This window comes from Liolophura sinensis, chromosome 11 (assembly GCF_032854445.1).
Source record: "Liolophura sinensis isolate JHLJ2023 chromosome 11, CUHK_Ljap_v2, whole genome shotgun sequence".
Taxonomy (NCBI): Eukaryota; Metazoa; Mollusca; class Polyplacophora; order Chitonida; family Chitonidae; genus Liolophura; species Liolophura sinensis.
Window position 1 is genome coordinate 8,162,657 of NC_088305.1, and position 18,935 is coordinate 8,181,591.

At 40.5% G+C, this 18,935-nt stretch overlaps 1 protein-coding gene across 1 annotated transcript; it reads left to right on the forward strand.

Annotated features, from left to right (window-relative positions):
• The first annotated feature begins 9,838 nt into the window (after nucleotides 1–9,838).
• On the forward strand, nucleotides 9,839–17,278 carry LOC135477750 (sodium-dependent glucose transporter 1A-like). Its single transcript, XM_064757945.1, has 4 exons — nucleotides 9,839–9,908; nucleotides 10,713–10,885; nucleotides 11,354–11,639; nucleotides 14,201–17,278. Exons 2-4 carry the CDS (start codon nucleotides 10,727–10,729, stop codon nucleotides 15,307–15,309), a joined length of 1,554 nt encoding a protein of 517 aa, XP_064614015.1. The 5' UTR covers nucleotides 9,839–9,908; nucleotides 10,713–10,726; the 3' UTR covers nucleotides 15,310–17,278.
• The last annotated feature ends 1,657 nt before the right edge of the window (nucleotides 17,279–18,935 follow it).

Below are 18,935 nucleotides of genomic sequence, written 5' to 3' on the forward strand. Positions count from 1 at the left end.
GACATATTCCAAAACAACCTATACTGTGCCGGCACTATTTAAAAACATCAAACCTTTCTCACGCACATATTCGTGCCTTCCCGTCACATCGACGCAGCATAATTTTACTGGATTCCAAAAATGCATAAATTCCCATGGAAAGTTTGCTTTATTGTGGGGTCAAAAAAGCTGTTCCACCAAACTTACATCCTCTCACTTAACGAAGACACCATAAGAAGTATAGTCATACACTGTACTACCATTCCTCACACAGATTTAACTGATAGAATGTCATCACTGATTGTTTCCGTATTTAATGAAAACGGTCACCGTTACATTAACGTCAAATGCAACAAAGCCTTCTTCAGTTCCACTACATACAGCGGTAACCACAGGGTGTTCAGAGATATTCAACAGTTACTTAAATTTCTCATTTGTGAAATCACATCTACGTGAAATTCGGGGAAACCATATACCATATATCGGAGTTTAGATACTCCGATGGTACAAATTGTGCCCCTCTTTTGGTCGACCAATACCTGCTCTCATATGAATACAACAGTATGCAGAATCTATTTCTCACTCACTAAACAATGTGTTGACGATCTGCCAGCTTTAAACAATCCATATACAGCAAAGGCATCTTCGCTGGATTTAAAGGGAACCACAGACTTGCTAGATGGCACATCTTCCCTAGACTTGCAGACTATACAACAGAGATAGTTTCAGTTTTGACAGTTTAACTTACTCTTACTTGGACAGCAATATACCGAAAGATCCTGCATAGGGCGTGCACATATCTCGCCTTGTAACACTTGTTAGATCCTGCGTGTTGTGTCTAATTCCGCTTAACCTCTTGGCTAGGGGCTTTACATTCATCGTGCTAATTAGATCACCCAAATGGATACATAAATAATTGCAAACAAAGCGCATACATAGTTTGTTCTCGATAACTTATAGACTAGCATGGTACACGATTTTAATACTGATTTCCCAGACCATACCTGGCGTCTTTCCAACATCAAAGAAAAATGTTGACCGCTTCTCTTTGCATGATTCCGTTCTATTTTGGTAGTGTATGTACTTTCTTAGTTCTTGGTAGTTTGTGTTTTACGTAGTGTGGGAACTGGCCTTGAGATTACTGACCTGGAACGTCCTTATTGGTTGACTGGTATACGAATGTTTGTTTCGACGCATAGATTCATTAGTTCACTCTGCTATGAAGGATGCCCGAGACACTGTGGCAGAAATATGGACCTTATACTTGTCAAAATATGAAAAACTGATTTATAAAAAGAAAAGTTATAAAGTCTGTGTTTTACACATGAAGTCAAGGGTTAACCAAAACGAAACTTTAACACCAAGTAGGAATATATACATGAAAGATTGGGTAAAAATATTTTTCTTGTTAACGTCGATTTTCATACTGTAAATTAAAAAACAGTACCTCGTTTGAACCAAGAATTAGCGTTTTTTAGGGAGAATTCATTTTTGTCGGGTTATTAATCAGCCATCGCTTTTTCGGCTAACGGAATGTGTTTGTGTTTTTATGAATTTATATAAAGAGCCTTTACAGAAATATATTGATTACTCAACAAAACCAGATTTCTAGACGAAGACTTGAGATCACTCATACATTTGTACAGGCGTATTTGATTGGTGAAACGCCAGTAAAATTCTCCACTGGTGGACAAAAATAGGCGGGCATAATGAATGGCACAGATTTGATCCTCTTCTTAGCTCTGACCCGAGATGTGTAGCCAATTGGCTCCGCGGGTAGAAAACGGAAGGAACATAACTTACATATCCACAGTACTGCAGGGTATGGTGAATTCTATCTTGAAAAGTTCTGAGTAAAATTTTAAAGCAATATTCAGAAAATTTTAGGCGTATTATACGCTTTTACAACAATGCAGGCAGTTTTATTCCATGATGTTCTGCCAATTAGATAAGCTACAGATTTGAAGCGTTGTATGTGACTTTAAGCATTACTGTACAAGTGATTATCGCGTAACGCAATACTTGTGAATTTAACACAGCTGACGAATGGTATCTGATATATCAGTTGCCCTCACAAGCCCTGCGTGATGTGTGAAGATGTCAGTCAGCGTCAAAAGCGGTTACTACAAAACACGTCTTCGCTACAAGATTCTGAACTGCTACATGGAGCATAGTGCTCCTGTAGATAAGTGTGGATGGAGTCTCCAGAATCTCTGGCATTCATGGATGAAGTGAACGCTTGTCAAACGGCAATGGTTTACTTCCGGCACGCGCAACATGCGGTTTCCTCCACCAATGAAAACGACCGCATCTGTAACTGACATTCATCTATCTATCCGTATAATTCATAGATCAATAAATCATTCAATGAAAGATCAATAGATCAATAAATCATTCAATGAAAGATCAATAGATCAATAAATCATTCCATTTTTCATTTTGAAGGCTACCCCTCTTCCCACTCCCTCAATCTCACTACATCTGACCGATAAATAACCGATATATTTATCTTTATTCGACTTTATTATATGGGTAATAGATAAACAGGTCAAATCTAAACTCATCACAGCTTATCGGCAGGGAGGATAACCTTGTTTACATTCAGCTATATACAATGTATTTATTGGATATCAACTGACGGGGAAACTGGGTCTGCATGGAACGACCTTGTGCGCCTCTCGAAGCAGACAGCAAAATCATAGTCGCTGGTTCGTAACATTCACTTGGTGATTGGGTCATCCGCCTTGGCCTATACGCTAACGTGCTAGCGTAGCACAATGATCATTGCGATCGCACCTGCCACGATAGCACAGTTGGCAGAGCGTCCGCTTCATGAGCAGTAGATTCAGGGTCGAGTCACACCTAAGACCGCTTCGCGTTCATGAAGGAGAGAGTGCAAAGACTGGTTGATCCTTATCAGTATAATGGCTCTGGCGGGGGCGGCTTATTTGCCTTCGTTAGGGCATCTCAGTGCAGTAGATGAACGAGCTGTGAAAATTCGTCCTGCAACAAAGAGGCACATTACATACACTCTAAGGATTCCTTTGTCGTCATATCACTGAAAACTTGTTCAGTACGACGTTAAACCCCAAGCACTCACTCACTCAATGCGATCGTTGTGAGATCAACTCCAATTCATGCTGGCTTAACCTCAGGTTGTATTTGAGGAGGTCTTGCAGCAATCTGCTCATGGCCCTGGGTTTCGCCATGGCTTTATCGTTTTTTTCCCCTACCACCATAATGTTGATCGCTGTCGTATAAGTAAAATATTCTTGCGTACATGCATGAAATTCCAATCAAATAAATAGATCAGTCTGTTAACTATCGCATTTTGTACGACATTCGATGGTATCTTCATATTGTTCAGGTAAATACTGAAAGAATTTGAAGATTCTACACACATGCGACTAAAAACAAGCACTCCAGTGAAATGCGCTAATAATATTGACTGTACCCCCAATTACTTGGGTGTTTAAGAGCCTCAGAAATTTGCAGTGAGCAGTGTTGAAGAAACTAGTCCGGGAGAGAAGTTTCTCAATTATTCCCCAAAATAATTAAAAGAATGTAATAATTAATCAAAATAATGTCAAGTATGAAAACAATATACATTTGAGACACTGAGCCCAGAGCGCTACTCTTCATCATGAAATTCTGTATTTCTTCTGTTTACAACGCGGTGAAGAAGACAACCCTTAGGATTGCTATTTTCAGTATATATAGATAAGGTCCTCACATGCATGCACTCTTTCGTCCAACATCCAACATCTCTCCGGCTTAGCCAATAGTATATTTTTTTTTACTTCATCATCCGGAGACGAGATAGAAACGAAGTGAATTAACCCACGAAAGCTCTAGATAACAGTGTAAATAAGAACAAGGGAGATCACTCTAGCTGATAATGACTGGATGTTGGCCGAAAATTTGGGGAACTAGGGTTTTGTTCACTACAAAATATAATGGGTCCTTGTAATTTTTCACCAATCTTATCTACAAGACGCGTATTCTAGACCACTGACGTAAAATATATTGCAATAAACATCATTTAAGAAATAGTGACTCCTTGTTTAGCCCTTGTTGTTGATTTTAGACCGGGGAATATGGAAGAGTTGAAAGTACATGGTATGGTAAGGCGAGGAATCGGCAACAGTGCAAGAAACTGTGCACCTCAAGAAGCGAAACTAACACACTTATAAAGCGACTTGTGCGACTTATAAAGCTTCAAGCATACACTGAAGCAATGTATATATCATAAAATCGGAAAATGGAAAGCCTGTTCCAGTCACACTGAAATATCTTTTGTTTTATATTAGACCCTGCAGAGTGGGGAAAGCTATTCCACCACACGTAACTGTTTTAAAAATTCTTGGGAACGCAGTAATGCAACAATCAATGAAATACATATATAGAAATTGGTCAGCCTTATACTTCCGCTACGCAGTACACCTTAAAGTTAATGATAGCTAGATGACCCCATGCATTCTCAAACTGAATTCACGTATGATTTTACTATCGTGGTCACACGTTAAGTAACCATAGCTTAACAATTTTCCATTCTAATTCACGATAACATTTCTTTAATGCAAGACAGCCTATATCTTTACTCCCACAAAAACTATGTTGCCAATGAGAAAAGAAGAACCACAAAGATTCGAACTCTTTGTCGAGCTACTAACCGTTGTCCGTAGTGACCTCGGTAGTATACTGTAGTACTTTAAAGGGTACCTGTCTGTACCTGTTTTTGGCTGGTTATTAGTAAGCAACCATCTCTTATATGGCCGTATAACTTTTATGGGTGAATCGACCAAGTTTTGCACTTCTGATATAGAAATTTATAGAATCTTGCTGAGATTTAAAAATTTTAGCTGTCTTATCGTACCTTTCTGGGACCAATTCTTCGCCTTACCGTACCAGGTACTTTTAAGATGAGGCGCCCAGAATCGTGCACTTAGTGGTACGCGTCGTCGTGTAATCACCAATAACTAAATAAGAATCAATAACAAGATCCTCCGGCCGTACGTGAAAAAGGCCTTCCAGAAACCTGCTGATGGTCGTGCGTTCCCACGGGCTCTGTGAAGTTTCCTTCCACCGCAATGTTGGCTGCCGTGGTATAACTGAAATGTTCTTAAGAACGCTGTAAAACTGCAATGAAATACAATAAATAAGTTACAAGATCAGTCATTGGGTGATCGCGCGACTAGTGGTGGCGATCAGCGACGGATCGTGCGGTCAATGGTGGCGGCCGAAGACCGCTCGAACGATGGATACAAGCTATTCACAACCAGTCGCAACCAGATCCCACCGATCATGATAGGCCTACTGACGGCACTGATACTCAGATCATAGTGATATGCCCTGTCTGGGTGTCGTAGCGGAGATTGACAGAAACTGCTCGAAATATACTGGTGCTGGGCAGCTAAAGACTGTTTAAAGATATAGAACCAGTCGGGAGGTGATGCAATCAGTCACGACAGATCGTGGCTGGTGGCATTAGCAAGAGTGATATCGTACAACAGGGGGCATCACCAATCATCAGCTGGTGATGTCACCATACATGTGTGATTGGTGTTGCGACCTCGTATACGATTTGCTTCCGTGGATTCGCGGATTTGAACCATCGATCTCATACTGCCACTGGCTTTGCTTTAGTGACCATCCACGATCTCTGCGACAGGTGAGTCGCTGGTTCAAAAACCCCGGACTTCTCTCAATCAACTTTTCCCACTAGAAACTGTGCTGTGCCTTGACAATGTCAGATGATCAAGGGAGATAAGCAGACCATTCAAGAGCACACCTAGGATTTATCTCCCATTATTTTACAACGATATTAACATCAGGATAAAAAAAAGAACACGATTCTGTTTACAGACTTGAATAATTTCCGTAGATAGACGCTGGCAAATCATTGATACGAATCCTGTGTACCAACTCTTTCATGCCACTGCTCTAACCGCATGCTTGTGGGATCTTGGTGACAATGAACCGGTCGACCAGGCTGGGCTGACCCCTCAGCCAATATTACGCTCGTTGAAGTCCTGTTGTTTTTCACCAATATTGTGTGCACGTTTGTGCATATCCTACATGTGTTAAAGTTCTTCAGTGACTTACCAGAGGTCGATGGTTTACCCCAGGCACCCCTGTTGCCCGCACCCATAATACTAGTGGAAAATTTTTTGAGCACCAAAACCATTAATCGAATCAAATAAGCCAGTAATCAAGCGCGTCAAAACAGATTTGGTCACTGTGAGTTCAAGTTCAGCTCATGTCTGAACGTGGGAAGGTATGACAGCTACGTGCAGATGGTCAACAGATTCCCCCGGGCTCTAAAGGTATAAGTGAAATATTCTTCAGTAGGTCGCAAAATACAAATCAAATAAGTAAACTAAACAAATAAATCAAAGCAAATACACCATACACCATTCGTACACCAGCCATCCCCCAGAATGGACGTTCCGGGTCAATTATCACTAGGCCAGTTTCTAACACAACGTTTCCTATCTCGCCGATGACAAGAGGGATAATAGTTTAGATTTAGACATTCTAAATTATCATTACTTTAATAAATTATACCTAAGCCTCCTGCATAAGCCTCGCGTTTAGGTGCTGTGTGTTGTGTGACAATTTAAGTCAACCTCACAAAAACCGGAGTGTCAAGGTTATTCCATCAAACACGTTTATCCCAAGTTTCTTAACTTTAACAATGACTGTAATTCATATACAACAGATATACTGGACACCTTGTCCATATTTATTCACAAGAATTTACGAAGCCTCTTGACTCGGGTTGGACCGCACTAAATTCATGTACAACTCCGACAAAGGTAGATAGATATCTTGAAGATTATGTTTGATAAATGAGTTTATTTCCAGTTTTCTTACGGATCAGGAGGATATCTGCTGAAGCGAGAACTACGCTTTAGTCATATTAGCCTGCCAGATAACTTTATTCAGGCTAAAGTCTGAGCTCATTTTGTATGCGTAGTTGAACACCCAGCCCTGTGAGTAGAAAACGTGAAGGTCAGTATTCCTCCGGGTGTGTGCAATGACAAATTTTCTTGTAACTTAAGAAATTGTCAACGATTGGAATAAGAAAGAACTAGACTAGGTAAATATAGCACTATCTAAGCGCCCGGGTTGAGTTTTGAAGGTCACGCTTTGTTCTTCAACCACATGTAGGCCGCCAGTTCATATTTACATTGATATACATGTAAGATATACCTACCTGTATAAGCGAAGGAAATCTTAGTTTTGTAAGAACTCATGTGAGTGCTGTGTAAAGTCTGTTATTGCATGGTGGAAATTCATTTCACCATTAGGGGTTTATTGTATTTGCCATTAGAAATCTTTACACCCCCAAAACATGACCAAAAAACAAAAATTTGGATTAAAAATGTAACACATTGTAAGTTGATCAACAAATTAAAATTCGCCATAGAGTCTAAGTCTTAAGCGTCAAGTCGTATATCGTTTTCTGAATTCTGCAGAATACTGTCACCTGTATATTTGAAATTAATTGCTTGAGGTAAAAGAAAGCTAAAAGATGGGGTTAGGTTTATCAGACAGACGACTGAAAGTTATGCATAAAATATTTTCAATTATTTTCTTGCATTTTTTGAAAATGAATTTTATGGGCCAAAGTGGTGATGTTTAGGAACACATCATGTTTCTTACTCTTGTCCAACAGCTGGAGGGAATTTTTGAAAACATTACTTCAGTATTAGAAAGAAAAACATGACATTCAACAAAGTTTGGATTAGAAAAAAAAACATTACTTTAGACATTTTTAGTCATGGGTATAAAAAAGCTATCCAAATATTCAGTGGTATGTTTAGAGTAGCAAAATTTCTTGAGACGAGTTTCTGTAACCAGTAGAATAGCCCACAGATATCTGAATGCCTGTGGAAGTAATTGTATGCATTGTTTTAAGTTGTCTGTCTAGTGACGATTACTTCAATTTTGAACGAAAAGAAGACAACGTAATATTTTAATTAGGCTAGCCGCACATCTCCTCGTCCTGAGTGAATATTGTTAAGTCCGACGTGAAAACCCATGCTTACGTAATTACATATATACAGATGAGTGTTATGAAATAACAGGAATGGGTATGGTTTTTGGGTACATATTTAACTGTAGCGATCAAAAACTCGTGTATGATTTTAAATTTATGTGGTGACTTATTTATTTAATTGGTGTTTAACGCCGCACTCAAGAATATGTCACTTATACGACAGCGGCCAACATTATGGTAGGAGTAAATCGGTTAGAGCCAGGGTGAAACCCACGACCATCCACAGGTTGCTCGAAGACTCATACATTATTGAACATCGGTGGCCTAGAAGTTACAAGGCCCGCCTCTTTAGTAATACATGCAGTTCTTGTCGCTGTACTGACTGACCTGGTGGCTGTATAACATGACGGGGTGAGTGTCATGTATGGTGTCTTCGACATGATACTTCAGATGTGGCAGCACTTTAGCAGTAGGCCTACGCCCTGTCACAACAAGACACAGTATATGCACATACACCGAATGACTCCTCATCGTCAGATGGCTGATAAATTGCTATTGGTACGACGTAAAAACCCTAGCGTACATGCATATGCACCTTATTATAAATGAACCCAGGAAAGCGATTTGTCTGAAGCGGTACGTAGCTCTTGCGATAATGAAGATATCGCTTAGATTGTGGGCCGTTAGCGCGAGAACCTAACTGTGAGAAAACACAGGCTGCCCTCAGCTTGAGAATTTGTGTCAGAAGTCTCAGCTTACTATACATGTATTCCTGCATATAACATGATTGTGCTGGTGGACAAAGCATTCTCGAGGCCTGGTCACTTTGTATAGTTTCAATGTGTGTGTTAAATAACATGACAACACAGCACTCTGAGTACACCTAGACCAGTGACGTCTAATATATTGCAGTTAATATCACTCCATATTTTGTACCTTAATTCAGTTTATGGCATGGTGCTACAGGTCTGAGTTATTTGCTACTAAATAGGCGTTTACATGGACAGTTAGAATACATCCCTGATCGAGGTAAACCGACAAGAGGACGTATTTCAACGGTTACGTGTAACCGCTTCACAGCTACCACACTGTCGTCGCTGCTCTAGTCTTAAACTCTGTACTTTTACTCTATATGCTGTTGTCTTTTATACTGAACGCACAGTAAAGTTTTTTTTATGTCTGTTCAGGTATAGTGTAAATAAACACTTCTGTCCTTGACCCCCCCCCCCCCTCCACTTGATATAAGGAAGGCTGGAATTGTTTGGAATCTGTGGTTAGGTAGGGCGACTTGTGGACAACAACATGGAGGACATCTAGCGAGACTCATCTGGTTCCAACTGGATGAATCTAAAAATTGTTGCAGCTAAAGTTTCAATAGAAATGATATATTACTATTTCGCCGAGATATAATATATGACTTGAACTGGAACTTGCGCTTTTGCTCAGGGACATGTTGTCGGCCAGTTCTCTATTTCGGCTTGATTTAGATCACAGCGATACCGCCATACCTGCACACAAACAAACGCACTGACACACATACACACAGACTGACAAACACACAGACAGAGATATAAATGTATTTCAACAAAAATATAACGTAACTTGACGAAGGTAACAGATCTGTAACAGACACAGCAATGGGCTACCCGAAAAGGATTTTACACCTTCATACTTCGGTCTGTGGCTGGAGGTTAAGGACTATATATAAGGTGAAACGCGAAATCGTGGAGACATCGCCTCAACTGGTCCTGTCAGCTTTCACCCAGTGTCGCGTGACCTCATACCTCACACAGAGAAGTAAAATAGGAGTCACCACGACGAGCACGTGACCGACCCGATTCAGTCATAACAAAACATGGAAACCCGAACAGATTACTCTCAGTCGGTGCTAGACTCGAGGGAAAGATTTGGAACGTCCACTGAGGTAAATCGATAGCTTTGCTCTACGGTTAAATGAATGTGACTTCAATGTTACTTTAACAACATAAACACGTGTTAGCGTGTTGCTTACCATACCTTAGTACATGAATGTTCTGTAATTTTTTGCTGTTTACGTTTGTGGTGACTTGGATAGTTTAAGCCACACCCGCCGTGCAACAGAGCTTTCATGGAGGGTTATAGATGGGGCTTTTATTATAACGTCATATGAACATCATATAGCTTGGCAGATGTAGTATACCTAGTGTACTTTGCAAAGTCTAGGGATAAAATTATAAGGAAAATGTTCTACGCTGTACGTACGTGGAATGGTGTTTGTATGCTATGCTTAGACTAAGTCTTAGCGGGCAAAAGAGGGACATGGACTAACTCATATTAGAGTGGTTTTATTTTTGTTCTTTCTCTTTACAGAACTCTTCACAGTCTATATATCATATGCGCTGCTCGTCATGAAGTCTGCGCAACAAAAACATATAGGCATATACATGTTAAAATAAAAACTGTGATTTGACTCCTCTAGTAGGTATGTCACATGTTTTCTTTCAAACTTCAGTGTTGAGGAGAAAACGTTGGACATGATTCACTGAAAACGTCAATGTTATAAAAAGGACGGCCTATGTTTTAACAGAAACGTATTTAATGCGTTTAATAGTGTTTAATCCCACCATATACATGTACATGTAACGCGTTTATGGATAAGACGTCTGTGTTCAGATAAAAACAGCAAGGCGTTTGCACATTGATGTGTGTTTTTACCCTCATGAATAATACCTTTTCACGTCTTTTCTAGTACATGTTTCCAAAATGACAACTAAGATAGATGGCTCAGAAAACTGGACGCCTTCGACTGAGGACGTCACGCATAAAGAAAAGAAGCTGAGTTGGGCAACCTGTCGCCATGACAAACAGTTCCGATCGAAACTAAAACACACTCTGTTTTACCTGGCGTCGTTTAATGCTGTGGTAAGCATGTACCCCTAATACGTTAGAATTTAGTGAATTGTCTTTCAGTCCATCCACACTGCAGAAAAAGCATTTTCTGCCTGAAATGCTTTTCTGAAATTACAATCGCTACGACATATACCTGCATAACAGATAAGGCATTTAAGGGACTGTGGTGCTAATTTTATTAATAAAACTGGTATTTAGGAATTTGACATTGGATTTGTTTCACCGGATAACGGTATGCACAGTAATGTAGATATATATCGCTTATTACACAAGCTTTTATTGTTTTTATTAAAAAATAAGTGCTGTTTTAAGTCAGAAAGCCTGTCTGGCGAAAGTCTGTGGTTTATTCCGGATAATTCGGATTTTACTACTCGTAAAAAATTCTTGAGGACTTCGTTAAACATCTTTCAAATCAAACGAAATCATAATCAGTCGAGTATGTGCATTGAGTTCGTTTTCTCTTTCTTTATCCATTGACAGGGTTGCGTTATCGGGCTGCTGGGGCCAACATTTCTTGATCTGCAGATAATCTCTAATACTAACGTCGAACAAGCAGCACGCGTCTTCACCAGTCAGTCCGCTGGTCACATGGCCGGAACTCTCGCGAGCGGTTTCCTGTACGATCGCTTGAACCGTGACCTCCTTCTCGTGGTTGCCTTAGTGCTGTGCTCCCTGTCAACAATATCCATTCCATGGTGCTCCATTTTTATTGCCATGATCGCTGCGTTTGCCATGAGAGGCCTCGCTCTTGGCTTGATCGACACGGGTAAGCTCTCTTCCATTCCAGTGAGATGTGTTTGTAGGCTTCTTATTTCGGTCAAATCATGGCGGTGGATGCGTTCCGTTGGTCGTTCTGACTGCTACTGGTAGCAGACTCAGAGGCTATTGCAGACTGTGACATAACAGTTTTCCTTCATATTAGTCTCCCCTGGCTTTACGCGACCGAACGCATCCCCTTGTTGCATGATGGTCTTTGTATTTTCGACGTTACAACATCGTGGTTACCTCCCTTTGTGACGAGACGTCATCGCTTTACGGCACGTTGGCGCATACCATTGCGTTTAAACATGAGCGGAAGTATACAATAATAAAAGCTATCTCCCAAAGACCACTTTTATTACCCTATTTATCTTTGGAAATCCTCTTAAAAATATTTCAGGAAATAATGGTCATTTTTCGTGGAAAATTTTCATTATGGTACATGCATGCTACCTCCCATGTGAAAATGAACTGATTTCCCCCGCCATCGACGACATCACGACATAAAGGGAAGTATCTAACTTCGCAGCGCCTAAATTCCGAACTTAGTTATGGCTATTTCAGACACCCTTATGCATTTATTTGTATATTTATTTATTTGTTTAGTTATTTATGTACACTAATTGGTGTTTCACGTCGTATTCGACGATAATTCACTTCTATGAAGGCGGCCGTCATAACGGCCGGAGGAAATCGGGCAAAGTCCGGGGGGAATAGACAACCATCTACGGATCTTCCCACGTGCGACACGAAAGGCAGACAGTTTTATGGTAGCGTCTCCCCAGAAACCCTGTGCTCCCCAAAACACCAAACACCAAAAGGACCTCTCCATTCCCCTTACGTATGTGTATACACTAAACAACGTCGGCATTTACATACTTTTTTATGTCATCTGATTTCCAAACACTACAATTTCGTGGTAACGGCATTCAGGAAAACCTTGCGAGATACTTAAACAAGATCGTGTTACATAAGTTTTCCTTGTCACTCTTCAGTCACGCCAGGTGAGACTCTAGTCTGTCGTGTTTGCGTTCTGAAGACAGGATATATGGACTCAGCTTGTGTGTTTTTATTCACTTTGTAAACCGACTCTATTAATACCACTAACAACTAGATTTACAAGTTTTTACATGAACGCCTTACACAACCAAGCTTGAAAGGACGCGAAATTCTGCTAAAAGATCTTCTTTTCCAAGGCAAACAAATCTGACATATTTTTTTTTCCTTTGCATTTTCTCCAGCCGTTTGCACAGCCAACCCTCACCCTCTACATTTGTCAAAACATCTGTCAACGAATTTAGGTCACGTCCCAGGTCCTAGGTGTATTGACTACGTGTATATTGAATATACTTTGAATTGCGCTGACAATGTAAATATTATCATAAACGCCTTCACACTCGTACATTTTCTGAGCTTGCCAATAGTTCGTTTGTATTTTGCGTATTTGTAAACTGATACCTAAGCGTGAGAGTGCATTAATTCCATCTCCATAGGTCTTAATGTGACTAAAGCGTCGGGCTCCCAGCGGCGATTTTTGACCTGACCTTTGAGGACACCTGTTCAAATCCAGCTGTCGCTGGTTGAGTCGTCAAACCTTTTCGGCAGGTTCTCGGTGATGAATTTGAGCTTGAATATAGTATATATGAACGAATGACAGAAATATGTAATAAATGAATAGATAATACAAGGGCGTGTGATAATTTACCTATGAGCCTCTCACCGATGCCGTCACTGTGGGTTCAAGTCTAGTTCATGCTGGCTTACTCTCCGATCATACGTGGGAAAGTTTGTCAGTAGCGTGTGGACTGTTTAGGGTTTCCCCGATCTCTTTCCAGTTTCCTCTGACAATATTGCTGGCGGCTTTAAAACTACTGAACTTTTCTTGAGTTTTGCGTAAAACACCAAGCAGTTAAACAAATAAATCAATCAATCAATCAAATGTGACAATTAAAACTGGCAGTAAAATGTCCCGCCTTTAACCGATGTGTTTGCGATATGGTCGCGCGTTGTAGTTTGCACAGCAGTGGCTTTAAGTGAGGAAGCATGTCATAGATGCTTATGTGCGGTTAATAACCGAGATAGCTATGTCGAAGGCTAGAGATTAGAAGGTACGGGATGTCTTCACTTTTGGTCGAACAACCCCACATGGCTGACCTTAAAAGTATTGTAACTATCTTTGTGACAAGTGAAACTATGCAAATAAATCGAGTTCCTGATCTGTGTCCCAGCTATAAGCAAAGTTTGTGATATTGTATCACACACCTCTATGTGCTTTTTATTTGTCAGCTTCATTAGTCGTTCTGCGCGTGCGTGCTAAAGCGCACTCAACACTGCTATTTGGCCTTTTTCTATGTAATGTACATCGTGTCATTCACAGGTTAACCTAGCCTATAGTCTGTTTCTTTAAACTTGTCGTCTATGTTCAACTCTCTGAAAATTCAGCCATAAACTCCACCTTCACTGCAAATAATAAAATAGCCATGGCAAGTTTTCGGATATAACCAAAGTTTTATGTCAGTCCTCTTTTCCTTCTCCAGTCTAAAGTCAATTCAATTCTTTTGTAAACAGGCTCCAATTCGGGGACCGTGCAAATCTGGGGGAAAGACAGTGGTCCGTACATGCAAGCCTTGCACTTCTCCTTCGCCGTTGGCGCCATGTTGTCGCCACTGCTTGCAACACCATTTCTCTCAGTGATGTCCCCAGTTGGTAACCATAGCGATGTGACGTCATTTTTGGAGGGAAATATCTCACGTGGAGTTAACGTCTCATTTTCAAGAAATGACGTTGACCCTGCGCAGGTCTATATGTACGATGTTTACCAAAACGAGTCCGGTCCTACTGACAGATTGTTAAACAGCGACATCCGTCCTACCTCAACTCGAGTGCACTACGCCTACCTCATCGTAGGGCTCTGGATTCTCACCACATCATTGCCGTTCTTCATTCGCGTTTGCACCAAGCGACAGCTGCGAATTTCCAAAAAGCGTGATGAGACCCAACACCAAAGAAGCACAATGAAAATACCAGTGAAGATGTGTGCTCTGGCCTTGCTGGGGTCATTCTTATTTCTCTACGCAGGCAGCTTTGACTGTTTTTCAGGATTCCTGATGACATTTGCTGTTAAGCAGCTTGATTGGACGAAGCCCAGTGGTCTCCTTCTGACGTCAGCTTACTGGGCCGCTTTCGCTGTCAGCAGAGGACTCGCCGTCCTAATTGCACGCTTCCTCGGTCCTGACAAAATGATTTTCGGAAACTATATAACACTGATTGGCGCCCTTGTTGGCATTATGTTCGCCTCTATGCACAGTAGTACAGCTATGTGGATCTGCACCGTATTCGTCGGTCTAGCAATGTCGTCTACCTTTCCCGCAGCCTTCACTTGGACTGAGAGGGAGTTGTTTAGGGTGTCAGGAAAACTATCAGCTTTTCTCATTCTGAGCGCTTCCACGGGCACAATGGTACTTCCTGTTCTTCTCGGGTACTTGTTCCAAGAACATTCCAAATTCTGGTATCTTTATCTAGTGTTGGGTTCCGCCATTGCCTGTACGTGTATTTTCGCGATACTTGTGGCCTTGGCAAAATGCCAGAAGTCCCAGTTGTCAGGGCGGGGTGGCGCGGACTTTGTCGAACAGGAAGTGTTTAAAAAGGAAACTTTACTTCGATCAGTGGAGAGATGAAAATAAATGAACAAATGTGCACTTTCGACACTTCGAGTCGAAACTCGAGATCATTCGACTCATCTAACTCCCTCTTTCCAAGGTAATGTTTTACATGCATGTAACATCAGTCGCGGTTACACAAATTGGTGGCTCGAGGCCAGCTCGGGACGGGCTTAAACGTTTTCACAAGACCTATGTTGCGTGTTCGTGTCCTCTGTAGAAGACTCAAACGTTTGCGATGTAACAGGTGCGAGTTTGTGTCCTCTGTAGAAGACTCAAACGTTTAATCTACAAATCCAGCTTCAAACAGTTTAAATGCTAACAATCATAAATTGGTGAACTGAATGGTGCAGGTTTCGAACCGGCCTTTTTTAACCGGTCAATTCGACGCTTGTGTAGCCGCGGCTTCTCTCTTGTTTACATGTCCGAATCATACACAATTACCTAAAACAACCATTACCTATGTGCTAAAAATTAAGAAATGAAGTTATCGTTCAAATGTTACACGAGTTTTTAGATCGTCTACGAGATTATCCTCGGTCTAAGCTTCAAGTAAACCTCGCGTAAACCATAAGGAGGGCCCAAGACCCAATTTTTATTTTTATATTTACTATTAATGAATGTAATTATAATCTTAATCTTTATCCTGATAAATATTCTTACATATCCTTGATCGATAGCTCGTGCAATATTCTAAATTCGAATGCTTGAACATCTTCATTATCACCGCCGAACCCACTATGTATAAGGGACTGAAGCGGTGACTCTGCTCAGGAGGACAATTATTTCGCACAGTAATTCATTCTGGAAGTAACCGCCATGGTTTTCCTCTAGGTATTGCTTATTAATTGTCAATAAGGCTTATACGGTAAATGGCTTATTATTTCGCTCTTGACTTAGTTAAACATTTTGTCTAATTCGAATTGTTGTGTTGATCCTATAAAACTGTTCTAAGGTTTGTTGGAAAGGTAGGGTGTTATCTTACTGGCAACGTATGTTTCAGTACCCAGAGGAAACACTTTAGGCCTCTATTTGCCAAATTTTAATTTATTTACCGTAAAGTGGCCATCTTTTGTGATTCATACGGTAATAGCCAACCTTGACCTTGAATCAGCCTCACTAATGTTCGACTTTTTAACCAGATGGTAACCAATAACGCATTGAATATGATATTTATACGGAGATAAATATATATATATATACCAGACCACTGGAAAATATGGCGAGATCAGTCTTATGAAAATCATCACTAAACCATGGGCTCAACACTGAGCGGTTAGAGGAAGGAAACAGGACTGGTTGGTCTGGTGCCAGTATAATGTGAATGTAAGGGGTGTCTTCGGCATGCTTCTTCAGTGGTGGCAGCAATTTAGTGGCATGAACTCGCAATGCCACAGGAAGTCACAGTTTATGTAAACACACCTAATGACTTCTCGTCGTTACATGTCTGAAAAGTTGTTAAGCACGACGTAAAACCAAACGCATACATACATAAACATATGGGTGAGACAACACCACGTATTTTGTACCACTGTAGTCTTTTATATTTTAGTTTTTTTTGCATAAACCAACAATTCGTCAATGCACAAAGCCATTTTTGTCTTATGCCAAAATTTTAGTACTCCTTACGATACTTAGTTTTTGTTAGTGGAAGTATAATTTTGGGGCACTGTTGTCTTAAGATGACATTGATACTGTGGTCAAAATGTTAATTCTTAAGGCCCAGCAGCTCAGTTGGTTAGCGCGCTAGCGCAGCGTAATGACCCAGGAGTCTCTCACCAATGCGGTCGCTGTGAGTTCAAGTCCAGCTCATGCTGGCTTCCTCTCCGACCGTACGTGGAAAGGTCTTGCAGCAGCCTGCGGAAGGTCGTGGGTTTCCCCCGGGCTCTGCCCGGTTTCCACCCTTTACAATGCTGGCCGCCGTTGTATAAGTGAAATATTCTTGAGTAAAGCGTAAAACACCAGTCAAATAAATAAATAAATAAATAATAAATAAATAAATAAATAAGGCCCAGCAATAAGCTCTGAAATCTTTTTTTCAAATTTTAGTCTTCAGTTATAAATGGCTTTGGAGATTTTACTCCTGGAGCCCATTCTACAAAGCCATTTCTGATTTACCTCTGAATTGAAAACTTCGTCACAAGGTTTAGGTTTTGATATTGGGTGTTGAAATTTGGTGCATTTATCTCATGATAATATTTATGAGGTGATGAATGTATAGGACCCCAAAAAAGGCTTTGAAATTGTGTTTCAAATTTTGACTAAATTCAGAAATGGTTTTGTGAAATTGACCCCTGGTCCCTTTTCATTGCTTTCCTGTGATTGTTTACTGCATATGATAAAAGCCCAGCAATCCTAGGTCACTGACGTCTAGTACTGTGCGAGTGATATCACAGAACATGGCATACAGTTTGCTCCTATTTGCTCTTCTAGAATAAATCCCTAACTGAGATAAGTTGACAACAGGCCGGATTTCACAGGCTGCACGTGAGCATTTACCAACTATCCAACTGTCGTCACTGCTATATTTTTATTCTCCATGCTTGCATAACGATCATTGACCGATATTTGTTGTTGCCCACAGTCACTGTTATGCGCTAGTGTAAATGGCACATTGTCCCGTCAGTCATCGGTTCGCTTAATCATCAGGGGTTAAACTGATGTAAGCTATCGTATCACCTCCACTCACTGACATTGTCATTTTGATGTGCCAGTATTACCACACAATTTGCCAGAACTGTGCTTAACATGTGCGTGATGTTCAATTTGATTACAAACAGATTATTTAAATGGAATAAACATAATGAAAGCCATATTTGTCTTCGATATTTCATTGACAACTTTTAACTGTTTCTCTTTGCATGATTCTGTTCTAGTTTCATACTTTTCTTAGTTCCTCAGTAGTTTGTGTTAAACGTAGTTTCGATTATTGGCCTTGTTATTATTGACTCGGAGCCACTATTTTGGCTGGCGGTTGGTATACATGTACGAATGTTACAACGCATACATACATACATACAAATCAAGACTAGAAACAAAACAGAAAACAGTCATTGACTGAAGCACGGTAGGCCTACTATAAATAACGTTTGCTACCCAAGAGTTATCGTTAAGAGTTGGGTCTGCATCTAAGTGTGTTAAAAGCTAGGTTAATGAAGATATTTTAGTGCACTACATAAACACATCAGAACTACCTTTAGACTGCCAAGTGAACTTGTAGAATGGTGAACTGTTTTTTTTTTTTTTTGCACAGCACAAAAGTACACGGCTATGTTAGAGTTACAGGGCTGGAAACACTTCAGCTACGCATGCTTAAACATTCTCTCGAACTGAGGCAGTTAGTTTACGCCCTGGTTAACGTTGTATAGAGAGCTCGATATCTTAACGCTCTGCACTTCAGGTCGGGTCTAACTGGCATATCTCTGATTACAATAAGCCTTGTACAAGGCAAAGCAAGTGAAGTATCTCATACCCCCATCATCATTGTCATTGCGATCATTGAAGACAAGATTGTCTGGTAAATCTTTTTCTTTAAATTTTTGCCTATTTAAAGTCAGTGATTATGATTATGGTCTTTTTTTAAACGAATTTTTATCAATAAAACTTGTCTTTGGGAATTTGACATTGGAAATTGTTTTTACCGG

Bases quoted from the DNA above. Each gene is read 5' to 3' on its own strand.
- LOC135477750 (XM_064757945.1), top strand. From the start codon at position 10,727: ATGACAACTAAGATAGATGGCTCAGAAAACTGGACGCCTTCGACTGAG. The intron at 10,886-11,353 runs GTAAGCATGTAC...ATCCATTGACAG, and splicing joins TGGCGTCGTTTAATGCTGTG to GGTTGCGTTATCGGGCTGCT. The intron at 11,640-14,200 runs GTAAGCTCTCTT...TTTTGTAAACAG, and splicing joins TCTTGGCTTGATCGACACGG to GCTCCAATTCGGGGACCGTG.